Source organism: Solanum stenotomum, chromosome 7 (assembly GCF_019186545.1).
Source record: "Solanum stenotomum isolate F172 chromosome 7, ASM1918654v1, whole genome shotgun sequence".
In the NCBI taxonomy this organism is placed as follows: Eukaryota; Viridiplantae; Streptophyta; class Magnoliopsida; order Solanales; family Solanaceae; genus Solanum; species Solanum stenotomum.
This window is the reverse complement of record NC_064288.1, coordinates 6,808,218-6,825,939: the sequence shown is the minus strand read 5'-3', so window position 1 is coordinate 6,825,939 and position 17,722 is coordinate 6,808,218. Positions and strand designations below refer to the sequence as shown.

The 17,722-nt window shown below is 29.7% G+C and overlaps 1 protein-coding gene across 1 annotated transcript in view; it reads left to right on the top strand.

The window, feature by feature from the left end:
• LOC125870523 (uncharacterized) overlaps positions 1 to 15,746 on the top strand; it is a 225,067-nt gene extending 209,321 nt beyond the window's left edge. Inside the window, exons 2-4 of the mRNA XM_049550980.1 lie at positions 13,193 to 13,247; positions 13,390 to 15,277; positions 15,402 to 15,746. Of these exons, the coding sequence (XP_049406937.1) occupies positions 13,434 to 14,246 (813 nt within the window). The 5' untranslated portion in view covers positions 13,193 to 13,247; positions 13,390 to 13,433 and the 3' untranslated portion in view covers positions 14,247 to 15,277; positions 15,402 to 15,746. The remainder of the gene's footprint in view (positions 1 to 13,192; positions 13,248 to 13,389; positions 15,278 to 15,401) is intronic.
• Positions 15,747 to 17,722: the final 1,976 nt, after the last annotated feature.

The window sequence follows — 17,722 nt, the reverse complement described above, 5'->3', positions numbered from 1 at the left end:
TTTTTTTTGTATCAATCATTTGAATTCAAATTCAAGTTAAATTGTTCAACTTTAGTGAAACTATACTTCCCCATTGTTTGGTTATTTCAATTTCAATTTAAATAGTGATATGAATTTTGGATTGTAATTTTGCAGTTTTAATTTAAAATACAAAAATTATATGGATTATGAAGTTAAGATTAAAATAAGAAATTAAAAAAAATTGCCAATAAAAGAAAATAAAAAAAATTGAATATATTAAAATATCACTTCCTATGTGTATTAATTATATTCAATAAACAATTGATTTATCTATCTATATTCAAGAATAATTCATATTGCATATTTGAATAATATGACATTATTTAATGATTTGTAAATTGATTATACATGTTTTTTTTTGTATAAAAAAAGTTCAATTACATCAAATTAATTAGACATAACTTCTATTTTTTTTATAAATTCTATTTATTTAAATTATATTTAAAATTCTCAAATTAAGATCTTGTAAAATTGAATTGATGGAATGATTGACATCTCTAATTAATCCAGCTTGATAAATGCATTGTTCGATAGAAAAGGTCTGCATCGTATAAAATGAATTCTCAACATAAGATGAAGCACCTCAAGGCTTACATTTCACCTCATATCGGATAAAACGTATCACCACAATTGTACTCACATAGTTGATCAGCTTTTCATGACAATTTTTTTTAACTATTAAGTTAATTATTGCAATAATTTTTTGCTACTCGAAACATAATATTTATTAAGTTATTATATTTTATTTGAAATTACTTCCTATGTAAAAGATTACTATTGCTTCAACAAGTTTCAACATGATCGTGAAAAAAACTTATAATTAACTATAAAATTGTATTATAGCAAAAAATCTATGATTATATATTTTTAATATGCCACGACTTTTATAACTTGAAAAAAAACATTTAGCTACAAAAAAAATTTCAAAATAAGTTATAGTGGCTGAAAGGTTATTATTACTATGATAGATTCAAACTTGTGGTAAAAATAAATTATCAGCTATGAATTTTTATTATAGAAGAAAATCTACGTCTATTTCGTTTAATTATTGCCACAATATTTTATAACTCAAAGCTAAATTATTTATTTAGCTACAAATATTTCTTCAAATAATTTATTGTGGCTAATAGGTTATTATTACTACGGTAAATTAAAATTCGTGGCAAAAAAATAGTAATTAGCTACGAAATTTTACTATAGCAAAGATTCTATGGCGGTATCATATAAGTATTGCCACATCTTTTTATAACTTGAACCAAAATTATTTACTTAGCCACAATATTTTGTTTCAAATAACTTATTATGGCTAAAGAGTTGCTATTGCTACAATTATTTTTATTGGGTCGCAAAAAAGCTATAATTAGCTATAGAATTTTATTGTAGCTGTTTAGATAATTATTGTCATGATTGTTAGCAATTATAGCAAATACAAGGATTTTGCTTTGTAAACTTTATATTCGTGGCTAAGAAATTTGACGGATTTTTAGATAGCCACGAAATTTGAATTTTTATGGCTATTACTAGGTAATAGCTACGATTTTTGAATTCATAACTTAGTTTTCATAGCAATAAGTATATTTTCTTGTAGTGATGTCAGACATAAAACTATGGAAAAAATTACAGAAATCCCACCTTTTAGTTTATTTATTACCATTATCTCCTATAAGTTTTACGAATTTCCAAAATCCCTCATTTTTGCGCATCAGATGAATGTATCAACGCCTATATTATTGTATCTCATGCATTATATTAATGCATCAACGCTTATATTATTGTATCTCGCGCATCAGATTAATGTATCAAAGCTATATATGTGTTGATACATGCGCGAGATACAATAATATAAGCGTTAATACATTAATATGATACACGAGATACAATAATATAAGCACTGATACATTAATTTGATGCGCGAGATACAATAATATAAGCGCTGATACACTAATCTGATGCGCGAAAATGAGGGATTTCTGTAATTATAAATTTTTAAGGGATAAATTGTAATTTTACCTTAAAAGTATGTGATTTATGTAATTTGCCCTAAAACTATTCATACCTGGATCTACCTTTCAAAGCCCATTTATCCACAAAACTAGCAAACTCAATCATCAATTCATTATCAACGTCTTCATCAATTGATTCATTGAAAGGATACTTAACAGTATATATTTTTCTTTTACCATATTTATTTTTGATATCTTCAACACTGTCAAATTCAACAGCAAATGGCGATCTTTGCAACTTTTTCAAAGTCTTGACTCTTTTCGAGGGCATTGGAGTATCATCCACAATTATAACAGGATCCTCAATATTAATGAGCTGGGGTGAATTTATCTCTTTTAATTTTTTACACTGATTAATCGTCTCGTCATATAATACCATCACTTGTGAATCAGTGGGAAAACTAAAATCACCAGCTCCAAATGACGCCAAATCTATTTAAAGAAATATGTATTTAATATCACAACAAAGCAAGAAAAGAAACAAAGAGCATATTTTATACCCACATACCTTTATCTGGCAACTTAACACTATCTTCAAAATTTTCAACAACATCAATTTGACATGTTTTGTTGTTCCCATTGCTAGAATTTTCAAATTGCATAACATCCTAAAAAACAACATTCAATATAATATTTATTTCTAGATACATCTTATAGTCAACCATCTCCATGCTACAAACTATCAATTTTAAACATTTTTTTAAAAAAAACTAATAAAATCAATTCATTTTGTACCAAAAAATAAAATAAATATTAATATGTACATTTACCTCATTATTCTGCATTCCATTACTCTTGGATACATCAATATCATCATCCGAATACTTTTCATCATCAACTCCCTTCTTGTAGCTCGTACCACTCTAATGTCCAAAAAGTGTAATTAACTCAACCATCAATTATAACATAATAGATATTAACACAATAGAAAAATTTTAAATAAAAGTTAAACCTCATGATTTGTATCATCAAGACCAGATGTATTAAGCAGCTTCTGTTCCACAAGCATCTTAAATAAATTAAATTCACTGCTAAGCTGTAAAAGAAAAAAATTCATCCAAGTAAAGCCCAAACATGATGGGCCTATAAATAAGTGACTCTCATCTCATTGCTTTCTCTTTGTTTCCAATGGGCTTTAAGATCAAGTTTTTGCAGGGATGGCCTTTATTTTGGGGTGGTCTTTAAATTATTTTTCTATTGTTCATTTAATAAAAAAATTGTGGGTCAATGTATTTTTATTTATGACCTAATTTCGCTAAACATAAGTTTAAAAAAAAATTGCTTATAAATTTTGTAGAAATCAAGTAATTAGCCGACATAAATTGTATAGTATTTAAATCACCCGGCATAAATTTGGTATAAGTTATGTCTCTAGCGACATAACTTGTGAGTTTTAAAATTGATTTTTTTTTATCTCTCTAGATATAAGTTCCGTAGAAACTAAGTTATGCAGTACCTTGTAGGTTTTGAACTGAATTTTTACCTTGATCAACATAAGTGATAAAGTTGTATCTCTACCTGAAGGGAAAATATCAATAGATTGTAAATAGATCTATAAGTTATAAGTAGCATATATATACATCAAATAAATGTGTATAATTATTTTCTACAAGATAACTTGTATAATGAGATTTACCTTAAACTATCATATAGTTCAAACAGAGTGAATTTGATCATTCTTTGTTTATTGAGAAAGCATCAACATGAACAGTTATTATGGTGATCTATATAGATGACATGCTCGTTACTAGAGATGCTCGAAACAATTGAAGAAACCAAAAGAAATTGAAACAAGAATTTAAAAAGAAAGATCTAGGGAGCTAAAATACTTTTTAGGGAATGAATTTACGAGAAAGATTGAAATATATTGATATTGCTTGTCATTTCATAAAATAAAAAATAACTCAAAGGATCGGTCACAAGTACATTCCAACATGAGATTTAACCAGTAGACTTATTGACTAAAGGACTCAACAAAGTTTCATATTAAGTCTAGGGGCATAATAATTTTTGTACACATCTTCATCTTACAAGTGTAATTAGTTAGAAGTCCTCGAGTCAAATAATTGGTTAGTCTTCATCAAGTTAGTAGTCAACATTTTTTTTTCTCCCAGTACCAGCATCCGACTAATTCGGATTCACGTTGGATAAGGCCCCATTCGGAGGGCAGCGTTCCCTACTAAAAATGTTTTCATACATAAGACTCGATATGAGACCTTTGGTCAAAGGACTTGTTTTTTTTGGATCTGCTTCATATGATATCTATTAGACATATTCACAAAAGAAAACATTTTAAAATGGTGGAAGCGTATCCTTAAACTGTTTTATTGCAAACTTTTACTGGATAAAAGATACATTTTTCTATTTTCTTTTTGTACTAGTACTCATTAAGGTGTTAAGGATAATTAAGTAGTCCTATTCCTATGTAAACAATTTTGATATAAATATAAGGGACAAGCCACCATAAGACGAAGATGTATTTAAAAAAAAGGATCGAAGAAGCAACTTCATCCACTGCACTACATTGTTTGATACTACTAATAGTCAATATATATACACATGTACACCAGCCTCTTCCTCCTCATGTTTCTTCTTCTTTCTTCTACCCTCAATTAATGTTCATATATTTCTGGATTCAATATAATTTCAGTTCTAATAAAAAAAAAAATATAATAGTTCAGGAGGCTTTATAAACAACCCAAAATTTAATATGAAATTATTAAAGCATACATAATTTAAGAAGGGTTTTTAATATACTATCCCCACGTCGCCATAACATGTGAATTTTGTTGGACTTAGAATCCAATAATAGTAAAGAAGCATATAAAACAAAGATGAAGAGACACTCTATAATAAGACACACATTTTCCTCATAAAGTCAAATGCTTACATTATCATTTTCCCAAATATAGTATAATTCAAGCTGTTTTTTTTTTTCCAATTCCTTTAACGGGAAAAAAGGGAAGAAGAAAAAAAAGAGACATGTTATCTCTAATTATCATGTCTACTATGTTGCTAACAAAGAGCAATATAAAAAAATAAAAAAGAATTATTTATTAAGCACTATATACAATAATGGATTTATTTAAGATTATGTGTTATCATGAATAATTCAGAGAATCATTCTTGACAACGAGCAACAACTCGGAAAGTACTAATAACTTACCAGACGGAATATTTATTTTTAAATTATAAATATAAGAAGAAGTAATTAAAGATTATAGATTCAAATGCATTAAATTAGTTTTTGGACCTAACTCACACCTCAAAAGCTAGCTCAAAAGGAGAAGAATTACCGAAACTTTAGAAGAAGTCTCCTAATCTCATTAACCATCAATATAAAACTTTTTACCATTCTTTAACAAAATGTAGTTGTCTATTAAGTACACAAGTTTAAAAATCTTCACGAATCACCATAAATTATCTTGACAATCATTAGGAGTCGCGTGCTTTCAATTTCTAGCCTAGAGACTATTTTTCCAAGACTTCTTTTATGTGTGGGATAAAAATTTAAATACCGACGAATCACCTATTTTGTTTGAAACTTCTAATTATTAAAGATGGGAAAATTAAATAAAACGGTAGGTAGTGGGCTTGTCAACAATACAAGATATGACTTGATGGAGACTTTAAGGAAAAAGTTTGATAATAGGCATTTTGGCATGAGCATAGTGTTGAGTGTTAAATTAGGAATTCTTGTTGGGGTTTATTTGCCCTGATTTCTTACCATAAATAGGTTTTTCTTTTAGGAAAAAGTTTTAATATTTTACTAGTCCTTTTCTTGTAGGAAAGGTTTAGGACTCTATAAATATAGGCTTGTTCCTTCTAACTTAATTAGCATTCACAATGTAGTAGTCCTAGGGTTTTGAGAGTTGCGGTTATGGGGGAGAGTTTTGTGTACCTCCTTGTATTCCGAGTGAATTGTTTGAGGTTGTTTCTCTCTATATTTTGTACTCTCATATTTATAGTGGATTGCTCATCTCCTTTGTGGACGTAGGTCGATTGACCGAACCACGTTAAATCTGTCTCTTTTGGTATATTTCTCATTTGTCTTCTTACTCATGGTCTTTCGAGGTTTGCTTTGCTAGCTTCCGCGTTACACCTGCTTATTTCGATCCTAACAATTCTCCCTTTCTGCCACAAAAGTTATTTGAAAAAAGAAATGAAAAGACATCATGCCAAAAAAAAAACAAAAAGTAAAAAAAAAAAGAAAAGAAAACAACATCACCAACTAATTTGAGTAACTATGGAATGGTTGAATCTCTCTACTCTTAATTAGAGGATCAACTCTGAACATAAAAGAAATCTCATTAGGAATGTCGTCAGAGGCGGAGCCAAAATTTCAGGTCAGTGGGTTCTAAATTTCTAAAAAAAACAATAATCTTAATCTAAAGTAACAATCATCAAATTAACGAACAAATACAAGTATTTAGTTCACTAAAAACGACGAATTACTTAAACATTATATGAATATAAGCATTATCATTATAACTGCACTCGACGAGGTGTCATATTTTGAAAACGATCAATAATCACATCATTAGATACACTTTCAAATAATTCTTCTTTTATAAAACAAACTAAACAATCATTTAAAAAGTCATCACCAATTCTGCTTCGCAAATCATTTTTAATGAACTTCATTGAGGAAAAAACTCTTTCCACGGTTGCAGTAGCCAAAATGTTATATCAAGCTTAACTTCACAAGAATCCTGACTTTTGGAGAAAAAAATTGCGTTAAACTTTTTGAATGTGAGTAGAAATCCATAGTCAAATATAGTTTTAGAGTACAACACAAATACTATTTTCCTTTTTTTTTTTTTATCATTTACCAATTTTTGTTTTTTTTTTAAATTTTTTTAAATATAAATCCATGCATGTTTTTAATTAATCCTTTACCGATTTTATGTTATTTTAAAAAAAATTATTACGACACAAATACTATTTTCTTATCGATTTTCTATTTTTTAAAAAAAAATTATATAAACAAAAGTTTAGAAATTAACCCCAAAAAACAATGCCTACCGGGGGATTCGAACCCACGTTCTGCGAAGGTGAAGAATTTTGTTGCGCAGCGATCACTGCGCCAATCGCTTCAATTTGTTTATAAGTTCGTAGAAAAAAAAAAAATAAAAAAAAATATATATATATATATATATATATATATATATTTCACTTCATATTTCAATACAAATATAGGATCTACGAAAAAGTCAGTGGGTTCGTCCGAACCCCCATCGTATATAATAGCTCCGCCCCTGAATGTCGTGTCAAAAAATAAATCATACAATACGTGAATTTAAATTAACTGAATTTTAATACGAATACCAAATATCATGTGAATTTTTTCTTATAAAAAGTCAAAGAAAGTAAATTGACAAAGTCTTTAAGAGGAAACAAAACAAAGACTGATTCTAAATTCTTTTTGTAATGTGTGGAAATTTTCATCCTATTTCTTGACGACTTCCTTTTCTTTTTTTGCATGATATTATTTTCATGCATGTCCTTGTATCACCCTGACAAGTTATATATACACCTAGATAAGAACATCCCAACGACCATCAAAAGTTTTAATTTCGTGTTTTGAGTATGAAAAAAATATGCGAAGCATTTCCTCCAAATAAGCTCTACGCATATGTGAATTCAGATTATGTCGTTATGTTCTTTTTCTCGCTCCGTTTTTTGATCTTATTATTTTTTAATTTATTTTTATCACTTATCTACCTTTTTTTATACAATTATAATTATATTTCGTATCTTATTTTTTTTTTATTTTATGATAATACTATAAATTCTTTAGATTTTTTTATATATGATATTATAATTTATATAATGATGAAAAATAATATAATCTCTTTAAATACGATAATTATCCATATATGTTATGCAACAATATATTATAATTTATACATTATGCAATGATACGTAACAATCCTCCAAACAAGGTGTCTCACTAACAAAATAAAAATCAAACTAAAACTCACGTTCTTTAGATTCCCCGTTTTTTTTCCTTGAGAGAATGAAAATATTATAAAATGAAGAAATGTTATACTTATTTTGATGCTTTTTTTAACTCTTTGTTTAACTACTTTTTTGAGAATCTTTTAAAAGCTGAATACAACACACAATGACGTATAACAAATACTGTTATTAGCTAAATATTGGCACAACTTTAAAACCCCAAGTAATTATTAGTTATTTCTATTAAAAATTCATCTATAATATTTACCCAAAACTTTCACGGATTTGGGTCATCTTCAATACATTTTCTCTTTATTTTCTCAAGTTCATACTTAGATAAGTGACACTTGTCTTATCTAAAATTTAAAAGTCTAAATTAAATTAATTAACAAGCCTCATAATCATATATAGTTAAAAAAACAAATTAGGAAAAAACTCACCAACTTTCATAAGAAAATTTTCATCTTCCCCTAATTTTGGCTCCTCATTTATATCATCACTTTAATTATACTTTTTTAAAAATTTCTTTTTGATATAATTTTCATTTTATTTAAAAATTTAATGAATTGAAATCCTGAATATCCTTAATATAAAAAAAAATACATAGAAGATACAAAATACACAAAAATAACTCGAGATACAACAACAACAACAACATACCCAGTGAAATCCCACTCGAGATAATCTCTAAAATTTTGGTATTAAAAAAACAAATTTTAGATCATATTTTCCATTAAAATACTATAAACTACCTTTGATTAAAAAAGAAGAAGATATTTTTATTGAGTAAAAAAAAAAGTATTTGGCAAATAAATTATGCCAGAAATTTAAAAAAAAAAAAAGGAGAGAAAGAAGATATAGTATAATAGTATTTGTAAAATATTTTCTGTTTAAACATAAAATTGGTCTCTTTTTGTTTTTTTCTTAATTATTTGCTGCCTTTCTTTGGTCAGATATATATAAAAAAAACGAAGGTTAGTCTTAATTTTAGATTAGGGGAAATGATATTAATAGAGATATAAAACATATATCATAATAATGATATTAATGAGGAGTCAAAATTAATGAAAGATGATATTTTTCTTATTGAAATTAGTAAAAGAAATTCCTAATTTATTTTCTAACTATGGTTACGAGGTTTGTAAAATTAGTTTAATCTAGATCTTTAAATTTTAAATATGACAAGTATTACTTATTTAAATATACACTTGAGGGGATGGAGAGAAATATAAATGGAGATGAGCCAAATCCAATCTTCGCTTACTAAATTAGATCCCTTCAAATGTATATTTTATTAAGAAGAAAGTGTAGTATTTAAAAGACAAGGCCTTTTAAGTAATATAAGCTTAAACTCCTAACACAGAGCATGGATTTTATAGATCTATATGATGTATATGTTATGTATCTTCAATTTATATAATTTTATTATTAAGAAAGTAATCAAAAGTAAAATTTTCAATACAAATAAATTATCAATAATATAAAAAAATATTATAATTATTATTTGAGAAACATAAGAACAAAAAAATCACAATAATCTTTAAAGTAAAATCACCATTTATTTCATCATCAATCTCTATATACATATTAGTCCTTCTTATCATCAACTAATATTTGTAGTGATTATTAAAAACCATAGCAAGTACCTTCCACAATATAAGAAGATATAAAAACATGGAGACAAGCATCACGAAAAGTTCTATAGAGTATGTTAGAAAAGAAATTTAGAAAATACTCTTTTAATTTGTGATTAGAAAGGGAAAATTATTCAATTATTATTTTTACTTGTTAATAATAAATAGATTAACATATTATTATAATATAAATTAATTTATTTTGTAAAAAGATGAGTGTAATATGTAAATCATAAAAGAGAAGAAGTTACAATTATAACGCTCGGAGGAAACTCTCTTAAAAGAAATATTAGTACAAGTTGTGCGATTTTAAAAAGTAATTACTTTGTATGCACGTGGTTTTCTTACTTCATGGAAAATGCAGATATAGAGAAGTAAAATACGAACCCCCCTACCCCTCACCCCCCCACCCCCAATTCATTTATTAATATTGAGATAAGTTATCCATTCTAACACGTTAACACTACATCATTCCAAACATCTAAAATCACTAAGTTATAACAACTTGTTGTGTTAAGAATGTCCAAAATATGTAATTGAATTATTATGTGTATCATTTTACTTGTATATACGGTATTTTTTTCGACGAATTGGACACCCTAACAACCATGTAGCTAGGCCATTGATTTCAGATGGTGGAATAAGAAATCGTTTAATGTAAAGTATAATATATAATAATTTATAGATAAATACATGATTATTTTATCTTGCGTTTGATTGGGTGTATTAACTTAAGTAATCCGTGAATTATTTATCTCATCATTTATGTTATAGTGATGAAATAACTTATTTTGAAATAGCTTATCACGAGATAATTAATTGATAAACAACTTGTTTCCAACCAAACAATCCTTACAACAACAACATACTTAATGCAAACGACCCTTAATAGTATCAAAATGAGAATACCTCTAAGGTTCCGTAAACCTTTATATTTTACTAAATAAGGTGAATATACTTTTATAAACAAATAATTTTCTTCTTAAAAATTATGCTATACATATTATTATTAACATGACAAACCAAATAATCAAAATAACTATTTCTTAAAACATAGTTAATTCACCATAACTAATCTAAGGATTGTCTTCAAAATTGTGTAATCAAAGCTTTGGATCAAATTGATGGAGTATTTAGGTATTTGATTAAAGTTAAAGTGAAGATTTTTTTGACATACAAATGTCTCAAATTGGTTGGCATAATAAACTTTTTAAGGCATGAAAGAAAAGAAGCCCAACTCACAAAGCAAGACTCCACCTACTTTTCCCTAATCAACCGACAAATATGCATGCAACAACCCCCACACACCCCTTTTTTTTCTCTTTCATGTTTATCTGTCCACAACTCATGGCCCCATTTTATCGGCCACTTGTAAGGCTCTATGCACCAACTCCATTCTTCCTCTTGCCTTGTCATTGTCACCCCCGCTTAACGGGCTCCTCCTCAACTTGTTCACAACTCATGCCCCCATTTAGCTCAATTATGTCATTTTAGTTAATAAATACTACTTCTAACATAAATATGTTATTTCTCAAACGAAAATAACAAAATGAGTCAAACTTTTGATTGATGATATAGATAAACTTTTTCTTAAAATTTAATGACATATTTTAATCTTTTACATAAAAATTACAGTAAATGCACTGAAGAAAAGTATATAGAGAGACTGATATGCTTAAACTTCTAATTGACGTAGAAATGAACTGAAATGACTTCTTATTTATAGAAGAATAGAAACTGCTTATAGGAAGTTGATTACAACGCTGCTTATAAAAATCGTAACTTGTTTATAGGAACCTGCTTGTAAAGCTGCTTGTAGACATAATAAATAGACATCTCTAAATTAAATGTAACACCCCCCTTAGATGTTTATTAATAGATAATGTGTCTCGTTAAAATTTTACTAGGAAAATAATTAGTGAGAAAAGTGAAGGAAAAAGAGTATATGTATCTAGTAATACGCATTTGCTAGCTGCCTCATTAAAAATCTTACCAGGAAAATGTAATGGAAAAAATCTTGATTGAGAAAAAAGAGTATAACGCGTATTTTACTCTCTTGATGAAGACTACGATTTAGTTGTCCAAGTTTCCGCATCCCAATTCTATATACCATCTTTTAATGAGGTGAAGTTGGTCAAGATTTGTTGAATAAATCTGTTGAATTATCATTTTAACGGATTTGTTGGACATCAATATTACCTTTCTTCTAGAAATCGTGATTGAAGAATTTTTTTCCAGATAAATATCCAATTAATTTTACACCATCAAGTATTTGAAATATTGAATAAAAATCTCAAGTTTAGCATTAATTTTAATTGAACTACCTCTTGTCATTTTGGCCAAGCACGTCTTTGTTTAAATTCTTCAACAAATAGAGGTTTAAATTCTTACTATCTTGCATAATGTTAAGTGCAACATTACATTTGATGCACCATATACATAGCCGTGTGCTTTTGCTCAGTGCCATTTTTTTCACATCGATAAGATTTATTTTTTATTTATTTTGAATCAATTCATGATTTTCATCATTTTTTTTTACATTGTTGGGTGCTAAAGAATATTATTTGGTGCAAGACGACTAATACAATTTGAATTTCTTCGCCGATCACAATCATGATCACGATCGGAGTTATAATATTTTTCAGGCTTAAATTTAAAAAAAATATCTCATTACTTTAGACCATGACCTGTTTCACGCTTAGAAAACTAAAATATTAAATTTGCCTTTGATCAATCTTCTCATTTATTATATATATAATATGTATATTACTTGTCAAAAATATAATTATATTGAGGGATAAAGGTGCATTGTATGAACACATTGAACAGTAAATTACATTGACAGATCAAAAGTACCACTTAATTATGTGAATACGTTGTTGCACTCATTATCTTTGTGCTTCAAATGGTCAAATGGTCAAATGTTTTAATTATTTTTCCATTTTAAGCCTTGAATGCATCATATATATGAGATTAAGAAAGGTTAAAAAAAGTAAAAAAAATGGTTTCCATTTATTATTTTTGTAAATTCAATTAAGAATTATAAAAATATTATCACAAGATACATTTAATCAATAAAATATCAAGTTAATGTTAACATTTCGTAAAATTATAATTTAATAGACAATTATTCTATAATTATGCTATATTTATTTACAAAATAGTTATGGTGCGCACCAATTGTTAGGAGACCAATAATAATAGTTTAAAATAATTCAAAGTTGGTGAACTAATTCAATCATGAAAATGAATAGTTGAACTACCAATGGGTATTATTATTTCATAGCGATTAAATTGGAATATATATAAAGGTAATGGTATTTTGTTATTTAACTCATTCTCAGAGGGTAATTCTGTAATAGTACGACCGGACGTGTGATGGAAATTTAAATAGAGCTAATGGGTATTTGGAATCCGCAGATTCTATTAACGTTTCAAAAAGATCAGTGGCTGAAGTTCCAATGGAGTTGTGATATACGAAGAGCAGCACAAGCTCCCATACCAAATTTAGTACTACTGACCAATTATAAAGAGTAAATATAGAAGATTCGGGTTTTGAGATAAGATAAATCGCTAACAAAATTGCACTGGGGAGAATCTGGTTCTTCAATTTTCTGGGATATATCAGGTAAATCTTGTGTTTTAGTTTTGTTGATTACTGAATTTTATGAGCTTTTTCATCATGGGTTTTTGGTTTTAGCTTATGGGTTGATTGTATTTTTCATGATTGCTTATTAGTTTTTTCGATTTTTGTTGTTTTGTACTGATAGATCTGAAGAAACTGAAGAGTGAAGTGGTAATCGTTGATAAGTGTATGTTCAAGGGAGGATTGTTTGGATTTACTGAACTGTTGTTTGATGTGGTTTTGGAGAAGATAAGATCTGTGATTTGTAAAACCCAAAACGGACTCTTTTTGTACTTGCTTGATAGATCTTCAGTTTTTTGGGAGTTGAATCAGTTATTGTTTAATTTAGAAATGGAGACACTTGTTGTTGTTTCTCAACATAAGAATCACTACTATGATAGAACTAGGGGTCAAGCTCCTATTCGATTTGGATCCTTTGGGTCACCTCCTTCTGTAGGGTTCAAAGAGATAAATTGCGGGAATTTTGAATCTGGTGTCGGTATACTTCCTACCCCGTTAAAGGCCTGCTCCACACCAGTCACTAAAAAGGGTTATTCATCCTCGTTTTGTTCCAAAACACCATCACCCCCATCATCAATCCAGGGTAAATCTCACTCTGAACTTCAAAAGAAGTCGAAAAAATCAGCCCACAGTAGTGCAGTTTCAATACCTATTGACATCAAACTGGGTGGTGATTCGAGAAAGGAGGGGTCTTTGAATGATGAATTTGCTTATTCTGAACTTTGGGCTGGTCCAGCTTACTCAAACTCACCTCCACCTAGTTCTTTGCCAATCCCCAAATTTTCTGTTAAGCCTAAAAGGACGGTTTCCCTTGACCTGCCTACTACTTCACCCTTCGGCATTGATTTGCTTCCCTTTGCTAAATCTGCACCTGCATCCCCGACCCGGGAGCGCAGCCCATCTCCAGGAGTTCTATCTGACTGTACTGACTCTGCGACACAGACTCTCCGTCGCATTCTCAATCTTGAAATTATGGACTGAGTGTTGCTTGGGGAGGGGCTACTAAAGAATAAATAAGGCAGTTATCTAGTTTGCAAGTATCTTTTTAGTAGATTGCATATAGGTTAATAAATCAGTCTTTAGCTTGATTGGTGATAGTTGGTTAGGTTTGTTGTGGTGGAGAGCAGCTTTGGTTCAATGGTCGAAGGGCTACAATAGTTGTTACAGTGGGCTGGTTAAACAATTGTGGGTAGATCAACATTTCAGGGTTGATTTGAAGTTGATTAGTCTTATGTGCAGAAGTGGTTAAATTTAGTAGTGGTACAACAACATGGAGTTATGTTCTAGTGGAGGTTAATGGACAGAAGAAACTATTGCAGTATTCGGTATAATGGCAGTTCTTTGCTGAGTCCGCAGGATTGGTTGCTCAATGATCTTTGATGCTCTTGCTGATCATCACATTACCTGTGATGTTGAATTCTCGGTTCTTGATTATACTCTTCTTAATAGGTTGTTTTCCTTTTTCTCTCTTCATAGTCAGTTAGCTTCTGTGTTTGTCAAACATATTGTACATATACTAGAGCTCTGATTAGATTAGGTGGACAGCTATCTTTCAGACTTTTGTTTTATACACACTGACCAAATTCTTGGCCCTCTGCTCTTGAATTTAGGATCCTTCTTTGCAATTTAATATCAAAGCCTCTACTGTATAGAGTATTAGGTACCCCTTACTCCTTACAAACTTGATGCCTGAATTGGCTGGTCAGTGTTCATTTCATCTGTGTTCTTGTTTTTTGTTTTTCGTTAAACCTTGAATAGGATTTAACTCATACTTTCCTCCACTCAAAGTTGTTTTCCCCTTCACCATTTTCTGTTTTTTTGGAATGAAAATTGGTAAAGTGGGACGTAAAAGTTAGTTATATCCTTTTCTACTCCTGCTCCTAGGTAAGTTGCCTACTGAGCATTCCTCCTATGAGTCTAATTAGTTCTCCTTAGTGGTTGTTCCTCTCGTTTCTCTGCCAAAAGTTTCATTTGCCTCTGGAGATTGTTGATCATACCTGGCTGTTGACAAGGTAAGCCATTTCTCTTTTATAAAGAGACTTTCGTGTTCTTTTTTTAGAATGATCTTCAGTTCTGTAGCTTACTCTTGCTGTGTCTCTTACTTATAAATTATGTTTGCTGTTTTATTGTCTACAGGACCTTGTTTGGAGTCTGAAGAAGATTGTTGAAGAGGCTGTTCTCCATGATTTCCAGTTGGTAGCGTTATGTCTCATTTCGTTGCGTCTTTAGTAGGGATTTTCTCGTATTACTTGCAAAACTGGTACTATGCCATGGTTATCTTATGTTTTGATCTGTGTTCTGTTAAGTCTACTTTTGCGTTTGTATGAAGGACCAATGTTATGGTTACAAGGTTAGCCTTGGTAATATAGACAGTGGTAGTTGCTTTTGTTATTGGCTTTCCCAGATTGTACCTTTTCAGGGTGTAGTTTATGCTATGTTTTTTTCAATTGAATTGAAAATGTTATCTTTGATTTTGGTAAAGGACAGAAGATAGATTAGATTGCAATTTAGCATTTCATTAGTTAACTATCTGGAAGCTCATTGAATGATTGTGACGGAACTGTTACTGTCGGACATACTGCTACATATTAGTATTTCCCACTTTGCCTGGTTTCTTAATTCAACTAACCACCTTTGTCATCACCACTGTTGTCAACTACCATTATTGTCGTCTACCACCAACCATCTCTATCATCACAATTACCTCTGTTGCTAACTACTACTGTCAGCTGCTACTGCATATTTTTTATCCTTCATTACAATTATATCCATGGTTAGCTGTCGTTACCTCTGCCACCACTGTCAACCACTACCACTACTACTGCCAATCTCTACTTGAACAAACTCCGTCATCATATCTAGCACCGCTGCCAACTAGTACCACACATTCTTCGATCACTGCCACTGCCACTACCATTAGTATGGCTAATCTCTACTATCAATCACTCCCTCATAATAACTAGTACTGCCGCCAACTACCATAAACACATTAACCACCACACATTCTTCAGCCATACCCATCAACACTATCAACTACCAACATCAATCAACTTCACCATTATAACTACGACATTCACTATCAATCACCATTATTATGACAGTCACCACGACACTAAGCACCTCCGTTGTCACAATAATCATCATCATTACTAGCCACTAAGAATAACTATTACCATTACCACAATCACTAGCAACCATATTATTTTAATTTTTTATCAAGTAATATTTTCATTTTATTAATTTCTTTAAATATTTTAATTAATTTTTATTTAAATTAAAACCTGGTCGGGATCTTTTTCTGTGAATTGACATCTGAAATGACGTTAATTAATTAATTAAAATTTTGTTTTTTGGGTTAAAAGAAGCAGCATGATTGGATGTGAGAGAAATGGATTAGACTAATTATTCCTAATGATCAATGGACACGTCAAAAAGATGAAAAATCCAAAAAGATATTGTCATACATCATCTATCACCTAACTATTTTTTTTCTTTAATAGGAGAGTAGATATCATGTATTCTTTTCTACCTTATCCAAAATCTTCAATCTCATTGTTGACCAGGTTTATTGGATAATTTTCTTTTTATAGTTTATCTAAGTAAAAAAAAAAGATGTGTGACTTGATGAAAGTAATAATCACTAATAATAATGAATATATGAAGAATAGTATTGAAATGTTCTAAGCAGTGCTCAATTTAGAAATTTTGCCAAAGTTCAAAGAGGAAGAAAATAGTGAAAAAATCATAGCAACTAAAGTAGTGCAAGCCTATAAGAAAGGAATAAGAGGAATAAAATAGTGCAATAGTCGAAACTCAATAAACAATAGATAATGATAGATATCAAAAGAAAGAAATACAATAATAATACGGCTAGTACAACAACAAACACCAACAGGCCTAACCCTAGAAAATCAAGACAACACTCCACTATTTACTGACTTTCTACCCTAGTACGCGCCTTTCACACGTTCCTATCTTAGGTCATGTCCTGTGCAACATTCATCTTCTGAACATGAGAGTTCTTGACTGACCAACACTCCGCCACATACAACAAAGTCTGTCTAACTATCACTGTATAAAACTTACCTTTTAAGTTTTGGTGGTAAATTTTTATCACACAAGACTCCTAATTCAAGTCTCCACTTCATTCACGCCACATCAATACGATGTGTAATTTATCATCATTGATATCCCCACTTTCCTTGATTATAGATCCAAGTTACTTGAAACTATCTCTCGTAGGAATATATCTTGTGTCAAGCCTCACTTATATGCCTTCCTCATGCATCTAATCGCTGAATTTGCATCCTAAATACTTTGTTTTGGTCCTGCTTAATCCGAACTCTCGAGATTTCAGAATTTTCCACACCTCCAACCTAGCATTAACTTTGTTGCGTGTCTCATTAATCAATACTAAGCTATCCTCAAATAACATACATCAAGGCACCTTATCTTGA